This window comes from Typopeltis vanoorti, chromosome 21 (genome assembly GCF_054136105.1).
Source record: "Typopeltis vanoorti isolate ZY-2024b chromosome 21, IOZ_Tvanoo_1.0, whole genome shotgun sequence".
In the NCBI taxonomy this organism is placed as follows: domain Eukaryota; kingdom Metazoa; phylum Arthropoda; class Arachnida; order Uropygi; family Thelyphonidae; genus Typopeltis; species Typopeltis vanoorti.
Window position 1 is genome coordinate 100,791,445 of NC_143569.1, and position 25,809 is coordinate 100,817,253.

General features: G+C 34.1%; 1 protein-coding gene across 1 annotated transcript in view; it reads right to left on the reverse strand.

Annotated features, from left to right (window-relative positions):
- The window catches only part of LOC150095149 (uncharacterized), a 206,381-nt gene that overhangs the window by 22,016 nt on the left and 158,556 nt on the right, over positions 1–25,809 (reverse strand). Inside the window, exon 15 of the mRNA XM_090411207.1 lies at positions 4,900–5,014. Coding sequence (XP_090267333.1) covers positions 4,900–5,014 — 115 coding nt within the window. The remainder of the gene's footprint in view (positions 1–4,899; positions 5,015–25,809) is intronic.

The following is a 25,809-nucleotide window of genomic DNA, read 5'->3' on the forward strand; positions in this document are numbered from 1 at the left end:
AACCCAATATCACACATTTTCACTTGCCTCCGAAAAAAATCTGAAAGTAGTCTTACGTGGAGTCTCCGAGGATATTGACACAGATGAAATAGTTGCTGACCTTAACCTACAGGAACTACCCCCCATAAAGGTTACTAGAATGTTTAGATCAAATAAGACACCTATGCCTTTAGTTTTAGTAGAAATTCATAACATTTACAAAGACATCTGTAATCTAAAATCAATCTGCAGGCTCAAAATAACCCCAGAACCATTGAGAAAGAAATCATCTTCTGGACAGTGCCACCGATGCCAAAAATTTGGCCATGCCCAGAAGCTATGCAAAGCTCAGTTCAAATGCCTAAAATGTGGCGAGAATCACCCCACAAACACCTGCGCCAAGCCAAAATCCACCCCGGCTAAGTGCGCTAATTGTGGGGTCCTCACCCTGCTAATTATAGAGGGTGTATACCCCAAAAACAGATGGAATGATACAAGTCATCAATCTATAGCTAGTTATGCGGATGATATGGCAATTCTTAGCAGATCTCTCAGGCCGAATATAGCTACGCAGCGCTTACGAACTGCAGCAACAAATTTGGAGGACTGGTTCAGAAAATGGAGAATATCTGTAAATGCCGATAAAAGCACTGCCATTCTCTTCACAAGAAGACAAGCATCTCGCTTTGGAGAAGTTAAACTTTTTAACACAGCCATCCCATGGAGATCTAGCATCAAATATCTAGGCATTCAACTTGATAACCATTTAAACTTTAACTCACACATAGTTTATGCATGCAAAAAAGCAAACTCTGCAATTGTGCAACTCTATTCTCTCCTCAATCGAAGAAGTTAAGTCAGTACTGAAAACAAACTACAGATCTACAAAACAATTATCAGACCATCGTTAACTTACGGACGCCGGCCTGGGGTCACACTTCCCCCACCAACATAAAAAAGCTACAAGTTATTCAAAACAAGTGCCTCCGTATGATTTTCAACGCTCCGTGGGTTGTCAGAAATGCTCTCTTACATCGAGATGCCGATATTCCAGATATTCCCACTTTCCTCCATAACAGTGCTGCTGCTTATTTTGCCAAAGCAGCTGTTCATCCCAATCAACTCATTCCAGAGTCATCTAACTATGACGAACACGATAGGTGGAAACATTAGTGCCCCGAAAGCAGCTCTGCTTATCGGTTCAGGTGCCTCCGTACAGCCCTAAATAGGGTGAGCCAGGTGCTCGCTAACCTTTAATATAAGACTATTTCATAGCGATGAAGGGATCGGAGTCCATGGGACTGATACCCATCAAGCCACATCAGTTATCAGTTATCAGTGAAGTACTGTGGATTCGACCGTGAGATGCGGTGATTAATACCCTTGAAGGATAATGCTGTAGCCAATGAAGTTCTAACTGAGGCTTGGCTATTGCTGTTACCCTCCTGCCATGATCAGAGCTTTAATAGCTCAATAACACCTTATCCCTACACTGTTCTCTACAGATAACGGGGAAGATGAAAGCATTCTTGTTTCGCCCCTTTAAGCCAGTCCCTATAAGGACTATAAGGATGAAGTACTGTATATTATTCCCCCCCCCCCAAAGTCCTGCTATGCTGCCTCATCGTGGCGGAGGTGGGGGGGGGGGGGTGCCCTGGTCGGGATGGGCGAAGCACATCGGGATTATTATTACACTTGGTAGGGCCACCCAACGCGTGAAGCCCATCCCACTATGCCCAGCTATATGCTAGCAGGTGAAAACAGAAGAGGAGATGGGAACCATCTCTCTTAATTAATTTACTGTCCATTAGACATTCGTGGCGAAGGAATTAACACAGTATATCAATGATTTTAGGCTGTACTGAAGTTTAACATTTTGCAGGACAGCTATATCCAGGATGTCAGCAGTGCCAAACGTACTGATATGGGACTGAGATGGTTCGGTGGGGCCCTGCCACAAGAGCATAGTTTGATCCTATATAGTTGGAAAAGATGCAGCCATTCTTGTTGGTGGTTCTATAATTCCAGGTAGGGTGCTTGGAATTTAAGTCTCCGGCAATAATGATGGACTCTCTAATGCGTAAGATGGCATTTAGATCAGAGTGCAGTAGAGTTTTTAAGGGTGGGTGAGTAGATTTTCAGTCTGCCAGCCGAGCTAGTGAATACTTTCATACCTGTGACCTCAAGGTTAGTGGTTTGAGGGTTTTTTACAGAATGGTGTTTGATATAATTTTTAATGAAGATGACAGTGCTGCCGCCTCTATAGTTTGGCCTGTCGGTTCTGTATAGGAGATATCTCCTTATTTTGGGGCTGTCCAAGGGTCTTAGATGTGTCTCGCTTATTAGAATAACATATGGCTGATATCTGTGAGTAAAATCTTGAAGCTTTATAATTTTGTTTCTGAGGTCATTTGCATTCCATGCAACGATCTCAAGAGAGGCTGGAATTAGTTTGTTTCTATTCATCTATAAGTGCTGTGAGGATGGCCTGTGTTTCTCGTGGGAATAGTTTAGTGGAGGTTGCTGAAGGGTTGGACATGCTGGCATGTTTGCTAGAGAGGCAGTAATAACAGCAGTCAGGTTTGTAGGTGCTGTTTGCTGATTCTGTTCTGGTGTTGACTTGTTTGAATGGGCCACATCTGCATTTGGCCTTTGGTATACTCTATTCTTGAACGCCTCTGAATGTGGCCACTTACCCTCACGCTATGGTGCAGGGGCCTCTGGTATTCGTGTTCTAGAGGAGGAAAACTGTTTAGCTATCTCCAACTGTCTGTTCTGGTGCTGAGTACATCCCTTATAATTGGATGGATGAGGACCACTGCAGTTGGCATTTAGCCGGGGTGGTTTTCGGCTTTGTACGGATATTGGCTGGGTGGCTATCCCCACATTTCAGACATTTAAACTCAGCTTTATAGAGTTTCTGGGCGTGGCCAAACTTTTGGCACCTGTGGCATTGCCCAGAAGATGCCCTTTTCTGGATGGCTCTGGTGTGATGATAAGCCCGCAGATTGATTTTAAGTTGTAAATATTTTTGTATATATTTTGAATCTCTACGAGGACTAATGGCATGGGAGTCTTGTCAGGTCTATACATTCTGCTGACCTTCGTAGGAGGCAGATCCTGTAAGTTAAGATCCAGACACTATCTCTTCTGGATCAATGTCTTCAGAGACGCCACGGAGGACCACTTTTAATTTTTTTTCTGAACTGAGTGAGAAGGTATGGTACTGAATACCTCTGACGTCCATTTCCTTTGTTAATTTTCTATAATCTGTCACCGTGGCGGGTTGTATCTTGATACCCTCATCCACATTTTTGGCCTTTGTGTAATTAATATGTAAACTGGACATATTAAGATCTTAGAAGTAACCATCAGTGTTTTTCTCTTAGCATGATTGGAGGTACTTTTTTCTTTGAGAGAAGCAGTGGAGTCCAAAACTGGGTCGTCTTGTTCCATTTCTTTATCTTTGAGTGGTTCTAGGGTTGTTTTGGGCTTTTTGCGTGCGCGGACGTCTTCGAAACCTGAGGGAGTGGATATCACCGAGTCCAACTGTTCCTCCATTTTATCGGCGTCATCACCTGTGACGCTTGTGGAGGGGGGGGGGGAGTATCGTAAAGTTTCACACCTTTCCTGGCCAGTTATTATTAAGCAGTTCACCTGGTCTGCTGAATTCACGATATACTCCTCAAATATCGCCTCATCAATTTGTTTTTCCATGTCTGTCAATGTGAAGTGTCAGAAGCTTAAAAAAATAAAAATAAAACGCTTACCGTGATGTTGTAGTTTGGCCAGTATTTTCACAAAACTCTGAATTTTTAGGATAAAAGCACTAACATAAAATGGCGAGATCTTCGAAACTCATCTGCAACAAGTATCACGCACACAATCTAATCTTACAATCATTTTTTTTTTTTTTTTTACGTTGCTTATTTAAAAATTAAGTTGGTGTCCTTTCTTGAATTATTAACAACTTAGACTAGTTAATGTAATTGTTTTATTAGCAAATTAACAAAAATTACTAAACAATATTTACTTTTATTTTCTCTTTCAAAAGTTTTGCACACATCATTATTAAAAATGAATTTTATTTCTACGTTCAAATTAGACAGTAGACACTACTTTCGGTTAAGGCAGTTCTCCATAGTTAATTGTATAATTTTTTTATGTATTCAGCTGAAGGATAAAATCAGCGTGTTCAACGTATTATGTAGTTAACATTAACATATTCAGACAGTTTTAAGTAATTTACAAGAACACAAAAAAATCGTAGTCTCTTAACTCCATCTATATGTTGTCAAGTGAAAAATTTAAATTCGTTTGGTACATAATTCATGATTGCATTGCGCCGCATAGCAAATTGCGTTGATAAACAGCTAGACGCCGCTGGCAACAACTGAGAATAAATGCTTTTGAGAATTAATAATTAGCGGTTATGCGTCACCTTGAAAGACTTAAAACAGCTAGATGTTGCTTCTTAATTAAATAAATCCCATTTGTCGGCAGAAACATTGTAAATATGAGATTATTAATTCAAAATGCTATCAGCAAATCCTTTATTCACTGTGGAGAAACAAATGCTCAAGTTTTATATTTCACAAGTAAACAGACGTCGTCTGCGCCATTTTAATTTGGAAGAACCTGTATTGAATACGTTGGTATTATGTCTGGTCTGTAGATATAACAGACAGCTAAATTAGATGGGAAATAAATTAACCTGAAGAAGCTATCCTAATAATATTTAATATTGCAGTACACATTAGAAAAATAAAAATATGTACTGCAGTATTAAATATTCATATTGTTTGCCTGCATTATATTTACAGTTTCTGTGACCTTTTATTATTATTTTTACTGTTCAACACCCAATATTTTAATCATTTATTTAAATGAGTATTTTTATTCTGTTATCGTATTACTTACAGTTGCCACAAATATCGTCTGTTGTGGAATTTAATGCCTGCTGCATTCCGCTAATTGGAAATCCATAGCTTATTAAATATATGAGAACTATATTCTTTCTGAAGTACATTTTGAACTGAAAAAAGAAATCAGAAAAATTATCAGGAATATATTTTAATTAAATTAATTAAAAAATAGCTTAAATAGAAAAAGTATTGAATTAACTAACAAATAGCTTAATGACAAATTAATAATAAACGATTAAAAGAATTTAATAAAGAATTTCAATAATTTAATTTGACGTGACTCATTAATATAATAAAGAATCTTATAGATCCATCCTTATTTCATATTCAAAGATATATTCAACTGAACTTTATAGTCAATTTTGAAACTTAAGTTTCAAATTCAGTTATTTGGATGAGAAATGAGGATCGATCTATAATACCATTTTATTCTAAATGTCCTTGGATACTACCGAAATACCAGTTCTCATAGAGACACATAGATCTCAATTTATCCGTATTGTTTTGAATACCGGTACATGTGTTTACTTATTAGACGTGATCCTCCGTTTAGGAAATTCTCATATTAACGTTGATAAAAAAATCTCTAGGAATATTCATAATGGATTATAATTGCTAAATTTCCGAAATATTACTTGATACTAATATAATGAAAAGTTATCTTAATAAGATTATTCTGAATGAAGGGTCATGTTAATTACTTAAATTGCCAAAGAACACCAACAGAGGAAATGCGAATAAATCCTTGATAAGACACAATACTTTTTTTCGGAGCAGATCTGTGGTAACATATCTGCTCATAATGCTAGTAAACTATAAACTGATCGTATGGCTTTATCCCTTGCCATACAGCACAACAGGCAACGTCCAAAAAATTACCTTCGTTTGCGCGCAGTTTCAAGTATGACTGTTGCTATAGGAACGAACAATAGTACATCGGATTGATTTATGGAATATCATGCATTTATAGAAAACATTTGAAGTCATGAGTAGTAATTAATATCTTAACTTTTCCGGAATTATGCATGACTATTACAAGCAGCGGGTGGAAGGGAAGAAGGTAAATTTATAAAATAAAACTTTATAAACGCTGCCAGTTACACGCCACACCCACAGGCAAATTATCGGCGTGGGTAATTTGCAGTGGTGTTTCCATTCCTTTCTCGCATATCCCATGTATAGTGCCAATATAAAACAATCCAAACTTTGATTTCTATAATAAAACGAAAGAATAAATTAACTGATATCAAATCAGAAGAAAAAATGGCAGTTGACTTCTGTTTTAAAATGCCGTATTTCTGCATCTCTTTTAAGGTGTATTAAGCATGCAATTATAAGTTATTCATGTTATATATTTAATAGTAGAAGAAATTAACAGATAATTTTACTAAATTTCATTAAAAAAAAAGCCAACATTGCTTATAAGAATACCAAAGTTAAACGTTCTCCGTGAATTACTTACCTGGAATATCCAAACGGTTCCTCAAAATGAAAACGGTTAATTTATAAAACGTTTACGGCAACCCTTCCCATTTATCGCTGACACGCGAAATAAATATTTCGATAGTAAAAGTCTGTCGGCATTACAATAGAACTAGCAGTTGTCCATTACGACCTGCTTGCATGAGTTTTCCGGATATTATTTAGTATTTACCCCCCTCCCACTAACCCATTTTACTGTTATCGAACGCTAATAGATTTTCCTTCTGTTCAATCTTTGCTGCCATGTTTTAGTGTTACCCGTAGTCTTTTCTTTTTTATTTTTTTGTTGTTGTTGCAATTACTCAATGAAAGTAGGATGGGTTATTTGTTGGAACTGCAACTTTGCAATATATTATTCGGTTTATATAAAAACGAAATGTTGTAGTTGTAACAGCTATGATGGAAGAGCTGCGAATGGCATGCTGATATCCAATAAAATACACGACTTATTCTATGATTATTTATTTATTTTTTCCCAGTTCCCATCGCGTTGTTTGAAATAATAGGTTTTTCGGTTCTACTGCTGAATATACAGTAGTGAATGCTTAGCATTTAAGCTAAAGCATTCTTTATAAGTAAAGAATAAGAAGTGTCTACTGTATAATATTATATGTCGTTCAATTAGTTCAGTCTTTACTCAACAGGGGAAGTCTCAACTGTAAAAGACCAACAAATGCGCGTCAAAATCGTCTGCGTATATTGAGCAGGATATGGATTAATGCGAATTCGTTAAGGGAAAAAGGGCTTCGTCAAAACAAACTGAGGGTCTTTTCTTGCATTTATAAAAAGCAAAATTAGTGAGGTGTACTGAGTACCATCTATTAAAAGTCCTTTCAGAACTCTACACAGAATTACAAACTTATACGTTTATATTATTTTGCTAACGTTATACAAAAAAGCTCAAGTTACTATGGAAGCAAGAAAACTGAGTACATGCAAATGACTATGCTGTTCAAAGTTGCAATATTTCTTTTGATCACGTGAACATGGTTTGTTTTTAATCTCAGCCTTTCTCTACAAACAAAGATCCTATGTGAGCAATTTACCGATGTTAGATTCGTTTGCTGAAAAGCAAGGGAATAATTTGTGAATAACAAGAAGAAATGGAGTTTATACAATTGTTAAGAGATAACTACCTGAGACAGCATGTAATGGAAGGGACAAGAGATTCTCAAGTGTTAGATCTGGTCATAACATCGGAGAACATATCAATAAGTCATTTAGTTACACTGTCTCCTCTTGGGGAAGCGATCATGGGATCTTGACATGGGAGATTGTAAGATGTGCTGAATATTCTGTTAAGAAGGGGTATATGTGGAATTACAAGGCTGACGATTATGAGAAGTCAGCTTTCAGCAGTGCTATGGCATGAGAATTTGAAAGGGGGAGAGATGTTGATGGTGATGGGAGATTGTCAAGGAGTATTTAAAGAAAGCTGTATCAGTGTATTTCCAGAGTCAGAAGGAGAAATCAAGTAGGAGTAAGATGGATGAATAATATTATTAAGCAAGAGTTGCAGATAAAGAAAAGGCTGTGAAGCAAGTATAAAGAAAAGGTGATGAGCATTCCAATGAGCAGTACAAGGTACAAGCAAAGAGAGTAACCTGTATGGTAAAAAAAGCTAATTATGAGAAGCTAGTTGATGAATCCAAAAGAAACCCTAAGGAGTTCTTTCACTATGTGACAAGTAAAAGGAAGAATAACCATGGAAAGATTACTTTAACACTTTCATTGCCAAGCTGAAAATTGGAATTTCGTGTGGCGGGCAAATTTTTTTATTTAGTTAGCGACGTCAACGCGATAACGCGTGATCGGCCGTTTGGTGAGAACTCGCATCGCGCGATATCGCGTGATCGGCAATGAACGTGTTAAAAAGTGTTGATGGTAGAGAAAAAAACAAACAAATCAAATAGTTGGTTGTGATAGTGCAGTGTCAAATGTGTCATTGACTGAGGAGTCTAGAGATAGACGAAATAGAGGTGCTTAATATACTACAGAACCCTAATTCTAACATTGCCATTGGGTTAGATGACATATCGACCCATGTGTTGCGAGAATGTGCAAGAGAATTAGCACCTCCTCTAACCAGGCTGTTAAATTTAAGCCTCAGTTCTGGTAAAGTACCAATAGAGTGGAAAATAATTCCACTGCACAAGGGAGGCTCCAAGACTGAGGTTGCAAATTATAGACCAATCAATATGAAGTGGTGGTTAAAGTTTTGGAGAAATTGGTAAAAATTAGAATTCAGGGGGTGGACAGCAATATGATACTTTATAAGGAGCAACATGGTTTTGTGAAAGGTAGGTCCTGCCTCAGTAACTTGCTTACTTTCTATAATAAAGTAACAGTAGAGTTGGATAAAGGAAATCCTTTTTCAGTGATCCTGCTGGACTTTGCAAAGGCATTTGACAAGATCCCACACGGAACTCTGTTGCATAAATTAAAGCAAATGGGTATGGAGCCGAAGCTGCTGATTTGGATTTGGTGGATGGTGGATAGATATCAGTGATTTATGGAGGAGCTGAGTCCAGGAGAAAGCAAGTGACTAGTAGTGTACCTCAAGCCTTTTATTTTGGTTGATAACTCACCTCTATTTCACTTCACTAGTGTTTTGGTATTAAAAAAAAATAGCTGAATTACTGAATGCTCAGTTTGCTGGGCTGAGTGTATCAACTGGAGGTATCTGATGGAACAGAAGTCAGTAAACGGGAAGTGCTTTGGATATTGCTTAATGTGAATTAGATGACATACGAACCCGTGCATCACAAGAATGTGTTAATGACTGTCACTGAATAATTCATTTTTAAGTCTCAACTCTGAACAAGGTCTCCAAGGAGTGACAAAATGGTTCCACAGCATAAAAGAGAATCTAAGAGAGAGAGAGAGAGAGAACATTTTAGACTGACTAACATCTCACAGGCAGTGGTTAAGGGATGGGGAAATCACAACTTTGTGGGATCTTAACTTTGAAATTGTATTTTCTATAAAACAGTGATAGTTGGGTTCAATAAAGGAAATGACTGCAAGATAATACTACAGAACTTTGCAAAGAAAGCATTTCCTAGGATGTTGCACTGATCTCTTACATAAAATAGGGACATGAAGCTGGTGACATGGATAAAGGGGGGGGGGGGCTGATCAATAGACATCAAAGAGTGGTATACTGTATATGGAAGAGTTGAATCTACAGGGTGTCCCAAAATTCACGCAATATTTAAATTTAGCACCATTTGTGTGGTAAAGTGTGTTGCCAACGAGAAAAAAGACAGCGTGACAGCTGACAGTTCAGGGTTATTAAAAATGACCACACACAGCAAAGAGTTGAATGGATTATGGAACACGTGGATGCTTATTTTTCGAACAAAATCATCTTCAGCGATGAGGCTCATTTTCATCTTGATGACTTCGTTAATCGACAAAATTGTCGCATTTGGGGTTCAGAAAATCCACGAGTGAGTGTTGAGAAACAAATGCATCCACGTGTCACTGTTTGATGCGGATTTTGGGCTGGAGGCATCATCGGTCCATTCTTCTTCGAAAATGCGGTTGGTAAAAAAAATCGTTTTTTGTGCCTAAATTGCAAGATGTGGACGACATGTGGTTTCAACAAGACGGTGCCACATGCCATACAGCCCGAGAAACAATTCAATTACTGCATGAGTCATTTCCTGGTCGTGTAATTTCCCGTTTTAGTGATCAGAATTGGCCGCCCAGATCACGTGACTTAACGCCGTTGGACTTTTTTACTTTGGGTTTTTTTGAAGTCTAAGGTTTATGCCAACAAGCCCACGACCACCCATGCCTTGAAGGAGGAAATTGCGCGGTATCAACGAAATTCAGCCACATTTATGCAAAACGGTCATGGAAAATTTCGCTAAAAGAGTGCGTATGTGCCAGCAAAGCCGTGAAGGCCATTTACCTGATATGCTATTCCTTGCATAACCCTATACTGTATACTTTATGAATCAATAAGAAATTACAATTTTTAATTAAAAACCTGTGTTTTCTATCAAAATTACTTCTTGCGTGAATTTTGGGACACCCTGTATAAGAAGATTATAGATTCTATCCATGCTACAGGGTTCTGTACTTGTGCTGTTTAATTTAAATTGATTTCAGGTTAAATATCAGTTGTTTTCTGATGATGAAAAAACTGAATAGGGCATAGTTAATAAATGTTATAGATATCATGCAGGACAATTAGCTCATATGATCATTTGGACGTCAAACTGTTATTTAGGATTATAGCCAAAACAACTAAGGCTATAAGAGACATGATATGGGTCAGTGTATCATGTCTGCAAATTACATATTCTTCTGACTGGTTTGTGGGATGAAATCCTCCCACATTTGCTGAAGCAAAAACCCTTAATAATGGTTCTTTGCATCCTGGAAGGGGATTCAAACCCAAGTTTTTTCATTCAAAGACCACTTGGATGTTGAAATACACATTGACAAGGATAAGGTCACTATTCCTCCTTTATAAAGCTTTGATATGGCCACAACTGGATTACTGCACACGGATTTGGTTGCCTGAGTTTCTTGAGGATGAGATCTGGTAATGGTTGAAAGGATTCAGGGTCAAGTGACCAAAACTTCAGCTGGTGCATGGAATGCCCCATATGCAAGTAGACTGAAAGTGTGGGTTATAAAGCTTAGCTGATAGGCAGAAATGTTTCAGAGAACAAAATAAGGAGACAGAGTGGTAAATGAGCAGAAAGTACTGCTAGATGCAGTTGTGTCAGTTAATGATTTCAAGGAGACATACAGGTGTTGTGACAATAATGGCTAGTGTTAGCCTCCTTCAATGAGTTTTCCCACTGCATGGTGATGTTCATATATTTTTCAGTTTAAATTTCTTAAGGTTTTATATTTTAAAAAATTGTTGCTTATACTTATAATGAAAATTAAGGCAACTCAATCAAATGTACAAAATTTTATTTTTCAAGAATACTCTTTATAAATACAAAAACAATACACTTAAGTGTTAAGAGATGTTAGAAACATTTTTACAGAGTAGAGAACCAATACAAGGAAATAGTTCAAAGATCAATACAAAAAAGGGTATCACTTTAAAAATAAATTTGAAAATCACATTAATATATATATTATGAAGTTAAGTTAGTTTTATGAATGGAATGTGCATGAAAAGGAAACTTAAAAAAAAAAAAAATTAAAATCAGTGGCATAACAGTTTCAGTAGACCACACAATGCATACAAATGATAAAGCTTAGAAAAGCTTCGATGTAATCAAAAGTTAAAAATGGAGGGCAAAGGAAGTTTGTTTATGGGAATCTGAAATTATGCCACAATTTAAGAAGATAAATATCAACATCATAAAATTTCTTAATTTTAATTCAAAAATTTCAGTATACCCACAGTACATTTTATTAATAAATGAATTTGGAAAGATAACATGATAAAATAGCATATAAGTTAGCTAAATGATAATAGTTAGATCAAACACAAAGTAATTCAATGTAATTTTGTTAAAATTCATCCACTGATGACATAAACCACACAAAAATTAAAACCGTGTATATTACTGTATATATTGCACATATGGCTATGAGCATTCTGGGGACAAAGGAGTACTATGAGAAATATAAAGTGCTCATTCATGAATTTTACAATATTTAAATTGGATAACCTTAACAGTTATTTGAAAATTCATGAATCAATGTCCTATATCAGGAAATTTATTCTATTAAAAGTAATACTGGCCAATGCAATTTTGAATGAATGCCGATGGACTAATATTATTATATGTTACTTTGCCGAGATATTACATAGTATTAAAAATAATTTTGTCACTCCATGAAATTTAAAAATGATTCAACTTGGTAAAATAAAGTGAAATAAATACATAGTACAATAACACACGATTTCAATAAACTATGAAAACAGTCACAACTTATACAGAATTAAATTGTATATATACTTACACAATACCCTAAAATACTAAATTATTTAAATATATCATATTTATCATAAAATATAAAGAATACGGGCCAAATTTTCCTTTCAGCACCATAAATGAAAGAACACAAAATTGATGAATTTACCTACAGGTGTTACGTATGAATGGCAAAGCACTATGTACACTGCAGTTAACGTGGTTATATTACACATACAAATCCCAGTTGCAGACTTCAAATTTGAGAATATAATTAAATCTATGACTGAACCTTCTGGATTCACTAAGGGAGGCATACTCCCTTTAGTCAATAGCAATTTTGTTGGAAAGTAAAGATGCTGTAATCTGATTGCACACGTTTCTATGCTCTTCATTCACCGGACTGATTTGTTTCCAAATTTCCGATATTTTTAAAGATAACAACTTTGAATGAAATTTGAGATGCTCACAATAATACTTGTATTTCTAGACAAAGGTTTAAAAGAAGTCAAATCAGCAGATAAATAATAAAATAATTATTTGTATTTTTTTACCAAATGCTAGGTCTGAAATATGGTATATATATATATACAATGACTTCCCAAATGGCAATGTATATTTAATGCCCTGAAAAAAAAAAAAGTGCATCTGAAAAACATGCTTTTCAGTAACCTCATACCAAATTCTGATGAATGATTTACATTGTAATACATTCAGTTTAATAACATATGCTAACTTGTAAATTGATTATTTGAAATCTCTTGCAATGTTCTTTATGTACTAATACATTTTATAATGGCTATTGTATTGGTGAGTATATACAGTAGCATTCGTAATGAGAAAAAAATAAGCACTATGAAGAACAGGAATAAAAATTACATGCTTTAAATTAAAAATAATATGTATGTTGTATTGAAACAACCTCTGAATTGCAATATTATAAATGCTCTTAACTAAATGAGGTAATATCAATAATTCATTCAAAATCATATTTAACATATAGAAAAATCAACATACATTGTTAGTGAGAAAGATAGAAATTTAATTTCAATGAGAGTACTTTTCTTTTTCGCTCGACAACTGGTCGACAAATATCGAGATAACTATGTTTTTATGACTAACTGAAAATTACATTAACTTTGTTTACTAAAGGTCTGAAACTAATTAATGTTAGTAGAGAAACTGTAGTACATAAAATCGGAACAATGGGTTTCCAGAAAATTTAGTTCAGTTATCTGAAATACATAGATTTAGAACAGATTGTCAGAACTATGATAACATTACTGCTTTGGTCAGAGCTATGTATTTTGTGGAATTTGTGGCTGTTTAGAAATTAAAAACTGCATCTATTTACTTTTCAACACACAATCAGTTTGTACCTTTCTTTTTTCTTTTTTATTAGAGAAAGATTGTTCTACCTTTATTTGAAAGTTTTGTAAAAAATGGTTATACTACAGTAAATATGAATACGAACTTAAAATTTATTGTAATAAAACTTGAAACAATCACTGAATTGCTACACACTTTGAATTAACAAACTTTTATTTATTCAAGTGGGTTCAGATTATGTCATTTCCTCAGTTTCTAAAGTTTTGAATGGTATAATGAATATTACATAAAATTCTGATGTAATTATTTCTTTTTACAAACATTTACAAAAACATTCTTTTTAAAGATATTTTTTTTATTGACAAATTTCTTATAAGATCTTTGAAAATCAGTGTTAATTTGGTTCTGTGAGGAGTTTTATTCTGCTTTGTTTATGAATCCAATGATTATCTGGCAATCATTTGCTATCTGCCAAGACTTTAAAATTCTCATAAAATTTAATACGAAGAGGGCCACAAAACTTTTGTGGCCCTCTTCTTGAAAAACTGCTTGAAAGACCAGAATTTTCTGCATGATTCATATTTTCACACTTTTGACATTATACAAATCTTGAGTAAGTTTTGACATTCAAAACTAAAAAAGAACATGGTACAGATAAAAAAAAAATTCCTTTTTGCTTCCCCCCCACCCCCAATATCTCCATGTAAGAATTAATGGTATCTGAGAGGCAAAAGAGAAAGAAGCACAGAGAGTAACAGTAACATCTTGCCCATGATAAAACATAATGGAAAAGTTAACATTGCTATGCAAATCTTGAATAAGTTCACTGCCATTTGAAATTAGGGAGGGGGGAGTAAAATTCTGGTGGGAAAGGAGCTTCTTTCCCTTCTCTTGCTGGCATAGAATATGACAGAAATATCAAACGAGGTTCAGTAAAATCAGATGAGAAATATTTTTAAATTAAATGTAACAAAACAATCTAAAGAAATACTAGGCTGGATAGTTTAGCACAGAACAAAAATTAAATAACTAAAATATTTAGTGGAGGGGAAATGTTTTACTTCAGTTGACAAAAACACTACTAATTTACATCATTCCACCCAGAAATACGTGAAAAGATTCTTAAAGGATCTCTCTCTCTCTCTCTCTTTCCTAAAAAAGTGGGCTGCTTTTATGCACTAAAATTCTATAAATAAAGCCAGGAAAGTCTGTTAGTTCTTACTTTCATATTCCTGTAAAATTGTCAATATACAAATTTCCTCCATTTATGAAACCAACATCCATCCATCTAAGCAATCTACAAACACATGAGGACTGCTGTGCATCTTTAGATATGATATTTATTTCAGAATGGAATTAAGACAAATGTTATTTATTTCTGCTATAATTTCACTAGTCTGCTTCGGCTATCATCATCAGAGCAAAAAAAGAAATGAAACTATTAGAAACAATTTGAAAAATGAAAAATAGAGATGCAGTTTTGGGATGAATGATGCTTGCTGAATAACTAACATACATCAGAACAACCAAGTAGCTGTAAGAATCCATGAAAAAGTTAAAGAATGGAAATCAATAAACAAATGTTTGTCAAGGATGCCCAATGTCACCACTTATTTAATATCTATATAGATGAAATAGTAAAGAAATGAAGAAAAATATATAACCAGCATTTAAACTGGATCATGGAACTATTGAAAAACACTTATTCTTAATATACTCAATATCCTTTTGTTTGCAGATGACCAGATAATCATAGCAAGAAATGAAGATGAACTCCAAAGGTCAATATACTCCTTAAATATAATTATTAAAGAATTTGGAATATGCCAATATCAACAGACAAAACAAAAACCATGGCTTTTAACAGATCATATCCAATCAGAAGTAAAATCATGATTGAAAATAAAATTTTAGAACATTTAAATTAACAGCTTGAAATACCTTGGATAATATACAAAAGAAGTTGACATTGACATCAAGATTTCAAATTTTGTAAAGATAACAGGGATGATCAATAATATTTTCAAACCTAACCAAGTTCAAAAGCGTACAAGAATAAGAGTTTATAAAGTTTTGGCAAGATCTTCTCTACTATACAGAAGTGAATTATGGAAGAAGAAAAAAGAATAGAAACAATGAAATTCCTGTGAAGGACAGCAGGCTATACTCTCTGGACAAAAAAAGAAGCACAGAAATACATAAACTGAACAACAGACTCAGTATTGGACAAAGTATATGAATACCAAAAGAAGTGGCTTGAACATATCGAAAGAATAGAGTTCAAGACTACCGAAAAAAATACTCTGATATACCCCCCAGTTAGAGGATATTGAAGTCAAGGAAGACCAAGTAAAAGATGGAATGAGACCAGAACAGGCCACTGGGCCTAAATCCCTGAAAGGTTGATGATGATGTTAACAGTGATGAAAGGTATACAAAAAAATCCTTAAATATTCTCATTAAGAATGTCTACTTTTCACATATATAAACTGAACTGAATAATTCATGCTCAGATTTGGCTTTGTTAATGGAGAAAGCTTTGTAGGATTCCTTGAATAAAAGTTCAAATGTGAAGGAATTGCAATATCCATGATCAGTAGACTTGGTCAACTAGACTTAACTTTCCAAGTCGAAAAAATCAAATATAATCTCAACGTTCATCCCTTCATATGCAGATCATTCAGTCGGATTAATAAGTAAGATAACAAATGGGATTTATGCATACATCTGTATACAAATAAGGATGAATTCTATAAATCAAAAACGGGATGTTTTCTGAAACAGCGAGAAGGATACAGAAAAGAAAGTTTAACTTCTTTAGTTTTATGCTTATTTTTTTTTCTGAAATGCCTTTCACATCAGGAATGGATATTTATGGAAGATAGCTGCCTAAGTATTTTTCAGTATAATTTTCATAACTGCTGAAGGGCATAATTGTAAACCATTCCCTTCAAATTATTAAGGAAAAGGCCTGATTTAATGAATCATATTTCTATAATAAGAGAATGTTTGTAAAGAGGATAATTGGCACAATATTTATAACATCGACTCAGTGGGCCAGAATGAGTTTTGATTATACAAAGTTTTTGAGAATTGGCCACAAAGAGCAAATATATCAAAAATATACACTTTGTATCCATTTAATTTTTTTTCTATACTATCCAATGGTTATACTGACTTCAATAGACACTTCACATCCATATAATTACGGATGTACGTCCAGGCCAGTATAGTGGTTAAACAGAGAAATCAAGAAAGTTATAAACCTACTGATCAGACAGCCTAAACATAGCAATGTGTTATCGGTTTCTTTTCTATAATAAACTTCAGATGTCATTAATACTATTTATTTTCTTCCAGGAAATATTAGGAATATTTGAAAGTATAGCAAAATCATCATCAATGAATCTGTACCTACAACAAGGTAGGGAAAAAAAATGGTAGCAAATAGCTGTTCTTCAAAAGCAATCATGTAGAAATTAGTAATGCTGGAGAGATGGGTGACCCTTTCCTCCCTTTGCCATTCTCTATTTATCTCAAGATTTTTCCTCTGCATGCATAGTAACCAGCATGAGTTATGAAGTCAAGAACAAGATGATATCAGGAGGGAACTTCTATCTTAAGAACTCAAGGGTATCTTGCAGAGATCTGCTCGCCACCAATGATATCATGTTAAAGCTCAATTATAATTATGCCACTGTTTAATCCTAAACTCATTACTTTGGAAATGGACTCCAAAGTATTTTTAATTGAAAGTAGGATAAATTAAAGGTCAGATAATTCAGAATCCCTGTACTACTGTTTGTGTCTTAATTCTATTTAAAATAAATACCAACATCATTATGGTGATGCTTCTCTGCACTGTTCCCTAAACTTAGGGTTTAAATTGGGAATTGAACTATCTAGGCATAGTAATCCAAAAAAATGAAATTTTTTTGGATTAAGTTGGTAGAAGTATTTTTGAATAGCCTTCAAACAAATGATACACTGCTTCTCAAATCAGCTAACAGTTGTCAAAATTTAATATCTAATTCTATAAACACTTCTATGTCTTAAATAGGTACATGGAATATAAATGATTATGAGACATGCATTCACAAGAATATAATAATTTTATTACTGCAATCATCACACAGAACAAAGAATGTTAATCCTATTTACAGAGCTGAGCCACATAATGGATGCCACCTGGCGAGTAGTTACAATAAAATAAGATAATGATTAAGGCCCAAATTTAAAATAATTAATTAGAAGGGGGAGATGCACTATTGCTTGCCATTGAGAATGACACTTCCAAATTTTGGCAATGGAGAGACAGTTGTTCTGATTTAAATTTGGACACTGGTAGTGCCTCAGCACTCTCTTTAAATAACCACTCAAACCTAAGGCCAGATTTTTCAAGTTTATTGTTGTTAATATAAGATTGGTGTTCTTGTACTCATTTTTCAATAGGATGTTCTGTTGAAATCTTATTGTACCACCCACTAGATGGCATTTGGCATGTGGCTCAGCACTGTAAATAGGATTAATCTCTCTACTGGCCGAGGTGGATGAAATAGTGAGACCAAATTGCACTTCTTATCCATGTTATTCAATAGGTGTTACAGAATCGTATCCAGATTTATCTGGACATATATATATATATGTCCTGGCCGGTTGTGGTGTTAACATTCTTTATTCTGACTTCACCTCATGATTATACTGATGCAATGATGATGACCACTTAGTTTCAGGTCAAAATATTTGCAGTAATAAAATTATTTTCTTCTTGTGAACGTGCGTGTCTTGTAAATGTTATTATACCACAAATGCTATTAAAAATTCGTCTAACAAAATGGGATATAAATTTACAAGTGTGAGTAATGAGACAAATGGTCAGATTATTTAAAGAAATACACTTCAAAATGATGTTTTGTTTTCTTTTTTAAATCAAGAAACATATACAGAAAAGTGTTTACATATGAGTTGCATTAATTACTGGATTATTCATAGTGAAAAACACCTTGTCACAGAAAGTAACAGTAAACAAACTAAGCATAACTGAGTGAGTGTGATGTACAATAAATTTTGCTTGTCCATTTAATTTCTGACCACTAGGGATTATCAGCATTTTATACAATACAATTTGCCACTTCATACACAGCAGTAACTTTGTGTGTTGCATGTTAATGAAATGAAATTTAAATTTCCAAAAGACTAAATAATATTTCTGCAAGCAATAACTGACAGCAGGAATGTTGTTTTTTTTTTAAGAAAAATAATATATTTTTTCCCCTTTCAAAAATGAGTCTGTAATTTCTGCAACTTCAATTTTTGATTATCCTGCATGAAAATAAATGGGTAAGCTTCTTAACCAAAAATAATCCAAGTAAATAAAACAAAATATTTTTAGTATACCAATTAATGAAAACGAGGATATAACTAATAAAATGATGCAATCTAATTTCAAAACAATTTTAAATATTTCACAATTTTTAAAATAAGGATCAAGTCATCTGCAATCTATGTCCATAACTGCAACTTTTTTTGCTTGTATGAATGTAAAAAATATTTTCAGATAATTTTATAGAATTTACCACAAAGTTCCACTTATGTGGGACATTGTGGTAAATTCTATGACCAAAGAGTATTCTCAACATTTCACCAGCTATAAATCTGTTTATATTAAGCAGCTGATTTTGCTATATTCAATCAGCATGGCTTTATAACAAAATATATTTATTACATCTCACTACTATCTTAATTATATTTTCTTTACACTTCTCATCAAGCTACTCATAAAAATATCTCTTAAAAAAGCACAATATCCTGTGCTGAATATAGGATTTGCTGCTCGGAAACATTATAGAGTTATAGTCAAAGGTTAAGTATTTTATATCATACTTTATATCATATATTTTATATCATTTAGTCACAAAATTCCAACGTGAAAAATAACTGCATAATGATGTTTTATGCACTAATACAAAATATCTGCCATTTAAGCCCAATTTCATAATTATAATCATGATATAATTATAATGGCAGTAATGCATTTCTCGCTGGATCCCTTATTATTATCAACAGACCTCCATGAAGTCAAGAGACTCATCATGGGGGGGGGGAGGTCCCGCTCTCATATGCAGAGCTCATCATACCTCGACAAGTTTTGAAAATTTTCATTTTGAAAAAACAAAACAAACTAATTTTTCCAATATAGCTTACACCTTTTACTCAAACAAAGAGTCAAAGCAAAAGATATACATTATAATCGTTTCTTTTTTTTTAAAACTAAACTTTTATCCACTACTATCAGTAGCAAATAAAGTATTTACAAAAATGATTCCTCCTGGTTCAAGATCATTCCTAAACACACTTCAATATTGAATTTATTAACTGAAAAAATTTAAAATCAAGATGCATAAAAGATTTTTTTTCCCATTAATAAATACACTTGTTGACACAAGTTATTGAACATTGCATTTTATATTTGTTCAAAAATTATTTCTTGTTTCTCCCTCTTTTTTAAAAAAAATGTTTTTCTTGTATGTATAGGCAAAATCTAACCTATACATAAAAAAGATGATATTCAAAAATGTAATAATTATGGACCGATTCTTCTTCTTCTTCACTACTCTTACAAAATCTTTGTAAAAATAACATTGAATTGTCTAAATAACATTTATGAACAACTAACAGAAGAAAAACAAGTGGCTTTAGAAAAAAGAGATCATCAATATTCTGAAATTGCATGGGAGAAAGGGAGAAACCTCTATTGCTGTTTTTTGGATTTCAAACAAGCATCTGATTCCATCAATAAAGAAAATTTATTCAGATATTAAAAAACAAAACAGACTTTGAAACATTAGGATTCACCTCAAACTACTATAAGAATACAAGTGCAATAGTTCCATATAAAAATACACAATTAAAACACTTGAAATCAAATGAGGGGTTATGCAAGAATGCCCTCACTCCCCGTGCCTTTTTTTTTTTAACATTTCATCCAAGAACTCATTATAGAATCACTGTCCTCAACAAAAGGAGTAAAAGTCAATGGTTATACCAATCACACACACATATCGTATATGCGAATGATGTAGTAATTATAACAGATAGCAAATCAAATCTCCAATACCAGCTTGCAGAATTACAAAAACTCTGCAGAAATTATAATATAACTATATGTGCATACTCGGAAGGCACAGCTAACACTTAATCAGGAAATCATAAAACAAGTTAATGGTTTTAATTACAAACGATTTTCATTTAAAACATGTATATTATATCCAAAGGTTATATTAGAAAAATCAGGGCAGCTTCTCCTACACCTATTTATTCCTATTTCACCCTTAATAATTTTGGAGGAAATGAAAAGTGAGCTAAGAAGACTGAACATTGACAAGTATAAGAGTATCTGATGTAAGATGTAAAGGAACAGATTTTTGGAGTGATGAATATCATGTTATATATTCCAGAGAAGAAAAGGAAAGAAATGGAACAACCATAATCCTTAATAAGACATGAGGTAATAGAATAGTGAACAGTTTACATAGCAGCAACAGAATAATCATGGTTAAATTAGTTAGTGGACCAGTAAATACTGTTGTATCATAAGACTATATGTCAATGTCTGATATAGAACAGACGAAAGTAAACAGTGTTATAAGATATCATATATAACTTGATAGATCAGGTGAAATAATGAGAACTTTGGTATTAATGGGAAATTTTAATGCAATAGTTGGAGAAATAAAAGAAAAGAAAAGAAGACAAAGTAATTGGAAATTTTGGAAATGGTATAAGAAATGAAAAAGGTGAAAAATTAGTAGAGATTTGCAAACAAAGAAATCTAGTCTAACACCTTCAGTCAAGTTCATAAAAGAAGTTTTCTTATTATTATTGCATACGAACCTCTATGGAGTCCCTAAGACTCATCACGGGAGACCCAAACTATCAACACAATATTATCATACCTCTCCTATAAACCATTACCAAACAAAGTACTCGCAACTGACTCAAGCACCCCCACTATATTCATTCACCACTCTCCAAGTAAAAATTCTAGTCCTCACACCCTTGTTAACCACACTTTTTACCCAACTTCCAGGGATGACCTCTTGTTCTGCCCCCTCTAGCCAAGTGCTGAAATATTTGCTTGGCATTAATCCTAAAAAATCATTTAAGTAACGTAATGCTTCTATCATATCCTCCCATCCTTTTTTTTTTACCTATCAACCAACTTTTGCAATCTACAAACCCTCAATCCACCCTCATAGTGAGCATTCCACAGACCACTCACCATTTTGGTCACCTGCCTATGGATCCTTTCCACCACTTCCCCCAAGAAAACCAGACCCGAGCACAGTAATCCAGATGTGGTCATATCAAGGCCTTATCTCTGCTTGTTACTGTGTTCTTCAATAACACACTTTAGCAACATGCCCTCTAAACTTCAGCTCTCTATCTACTACTACCCCCAAATCCATGGCTTCATCAATTTCCTGGAGTACAGTATTCTTAATGTGTGCACAGCTTGTAATCTTTGTATCCCAAAATGCATAACTTTACACTTTTCCACATTAAATTGACATCCGTTATGTTTTGCCCATACTGTCACAGTCTATTTAAATCATCCTGCAAGCTCTCTACTTTAAATGAAGAATGCAACTCAAAAATGGAAATAAAAGCTAGAATTGAATGGCAAGAAAAAATTTTCTCCTGATGAAATCAATACTGTGTAACTCAATTTAAATTTAGAACTTTAACTAAGCATGGTTAAATGCTATGTATGTATGGTCTGTACTGCTGTACGATTCAGAAACTTGGACCTTGAAAACAACATTGATAAAAAAAACTTGAAGCCTTTGAGATGTGGTTTTATAGACGAATTTTAAAAATCCCATGGACAGCAAAAATGTCCAATCAAGAAGTACTGGAACAAATGGGGGAATCACAGGAACTTTTAGATACCATAAAAAGAAGAAAAACATATTATAAAGAAGAATATAAATCAATCTTGGTCACCTCCTTCGTAATGAAAAATATAAGATACTTCAATTGGAAGAAGACTTTTTTGCTCAAAATTTGCCAAGGTGGTCAGCAATCTCTGATAGGAGATTGCACTCAAAGAAGAAGAAGAAGCTCTCTACAACTTTTTGCTATTTGCCCATCAGCTATCAAAAATGCCAGGGGCTTTAAGAAATACTACCTTGATTACATAATAACAAAGAAAACATTCTAGAACCAAGTTAAATCTTGAAGGTTTACTCAGGAGCAACAGCAAACTAAAATTTCAAAAAAAAAAAAATATATATATATATATTATGTGAATCAATTAAAAAAAATACAACTATAAAACAATGAATATAAAGCTTTTGGAGATGAACAAATGAAATAGAATAAATAACCAGAAGAAACACTGCTGGGGAAAAACAAATAGTGAAAGATTACTGAAACAATACACTAAACAGCAGAGAAATGCCTGGAAAAAGTAAGAAGAGACCCTAGAAAAATGTAGGTAAAAAAAAAAAATGATCTCATTGATAAATGATCAAAATAAAAGGAAAATCAATTAGGATGATAAGAGTAAAAAGAATATGTAAAATTAAGGAAGAGGAATTACTTTAGTGTGCAGAAGACTAAAAGAAAACTAGATGCATAAAAGATATACCAGGAGATTGAAAATGTGATGAAAGTAGAAAAAATAGACATTGTGTAGAGATTAATAAAAAAATGCAATGTTGTAGAAAATCAGATGTACTGTGATAAAACGTCAAAATTATTAGTATAATTTTGTCAAAATGTAATAGATAATTCTGACGTCAAAATGTCAAAATTATCTATTACATTTATATATGAATGTAATAGATAAAATGATGATTCAATTGAAGATCAAGGATATGATATTCTAAGAGAAGAGTTTGAAAATGCACTTTGCCAACTACACAATGATAAGGGGAGATGATATCAAAGTAGAACTGATAAAGGATGCTGATGAGATGATAAAATCTGAGCTGTTTGAATTTATTAAAGAAAGTTTCACAGAAAAGGGAAAACAGTGAGGGACTTCAAACAAAGATCCTCACATAGAAAGCAAATGCTAGAGAGAGAGACATTATTGCACCATTAACCTCTTCACATGCTTCAAAATTCTTCTTGAAATAATACAAAACAAAATAAGAAATAAAACAGAGATGAACCTATGTGAAGACTAGTTTGAATTTAGGAAAAAATATGAGACAAGGGAGGCAATTTATTCCATAAGACAAATCAAAGAGAAAAGAGAATAAAGGTAGGAAAGGATATATATATGTTAGTTCTGTAGATTTAGAGAAGGCATTTGACAAATTATTCATAAATATGGAAAGAGCAAAAGAGCTAGCATAGACTAAAGAGACAAAAAGGCTATATATATATATATATATATATATATGACTTTACTCAGAACAAACAGCTAGAAATGAAAGAGATGAGAATTCTGAAACTGTTAAAATAAAGAGAGGAGTAAGACAGGGATGCTCGTTGTCCCCACTTTTCTTTAACTTATATATTGAAGAAGCTGTGAGCATTGTAAATAAAGTACTGGCAACACTGTCAGGAGACATAGTTGGTAACTCTTGACAGATATAGGTGCTAGTTGTATGTAGTGTACATGCGCACAAGGTGACACGGCCCATTCTAACAAGCGCCCTTGTGTGAAGAAGCGGTTAAAGTTAACATCTCAGTGTGCAGTGCTCTAAGGTATGTTCACATGATTAGAATAATATCCTGGATCAAGGTCCAGGTTGCATGAGGTGAGTGGCTTGTTATCATGGCCTTAGGATAGCTCGTGGTGATAGTACCCTACCGTACCAGACTGTCACAAGATAGGTCAGTGCATTTTGTGTGGGACAAGATCACCCGGATGATGTCGCAGTGCATGAAGACCCACCATTTCAGATGAACATGTTGGGAGTGTTCAGGGACTCCTTGCAGTTGATCGGCAATGGACTGTACACCAGTTGGCCCAGGAAACTGGGATAAACCACCAAAATGTTTGGCACATCCTAAAAGAGAAGCTTGGTATGTGTGAAATATCAGCTCGTTGGGTTCCACATCACTTGATTGAGATGCAAAAATGGCACAAGTATGCAGTTGTTGTACTATAAACTGAAAGACAGTTTAAACTGGAGTACGTTCTATAGTTCCAGCTGTATATGTAACTGCGTGTGTGAGATATCACGAGAACACCAGTACTGGACAGCAAAAATGTGCACATCAGATAAATTGTAGCTGAGGCTACTATTCATGTGGGTTGAATCAAGTGAAATTTCTTTGGATTTGAGAATACGTCTCTTAAGTTCATCATAACATTTATGCATGTTTGAAGTTTGAGATCAGTCTATAAGATGTTGGCAGCCTTCGTCGGAGTTTATTGAGAATAGGACGTGGCTGGAGAGAGAGCGCTAGCTCGGGTTCTGTTGTAGGAAATATCTCTTTTGTGTTCCTCAACACAGAAAAGGATAGATTATCAGTCTGTCCGTAGTAAGGCTTTCCACAATTAAAAATAATCTTGTAAACTCTTGGGTAATGAAGAAAGTGATGTTTTTCTTTAGGTCAACTGAGGATGGAACGGAGTTTAGGAAACGTAGTGAAAGATGTTTTGATGTTGAACTTCTTAAGAATATTAGCCAGTTTGGGAGAGAGGGAACTAATAAAGGGCAAAGAGATATACGCTCTGGGGGAAGAAAAGTCTTCCATAGTAGGTTGACGATGGCAGGAAAGAAATTTCTCAATATTTTTTAGAGTGAAGCCATTGTTGAGAAAGAACCTTTTTAAAAAATTGAGTTCATTTTGAAGTTCTATCTCATCTTATAATAATGATCTGGCTCGATGTGCCAGGGTGGAGATAATGCCAAATTTCTGTGGAGGGTAGTGATGGGAGGATGCATGAAGGTATCTGTCCGTATGTGTAGGCTTTCTGAAGATGGAGATTTTAATATTGTCAGAGCATCTTGTAAGTTTTAAGTCTAAAAAAGCGAGCTAATTGTTGGTTTCTAGTTCATAGGTGAATTTAATCTTGTGATGAAAGTTGTTAAGATGATCCAGAAAAACATCAAGGTTATCTAGGCCATGCTCCCAAATGAGAAAAACATCATCAATAAAACACAGCCAGATTTTAGTGTTGAAGAAAAAGCGATTAGAAAAAACTAATTGCTTTTTCTTCTAAGTCTTCA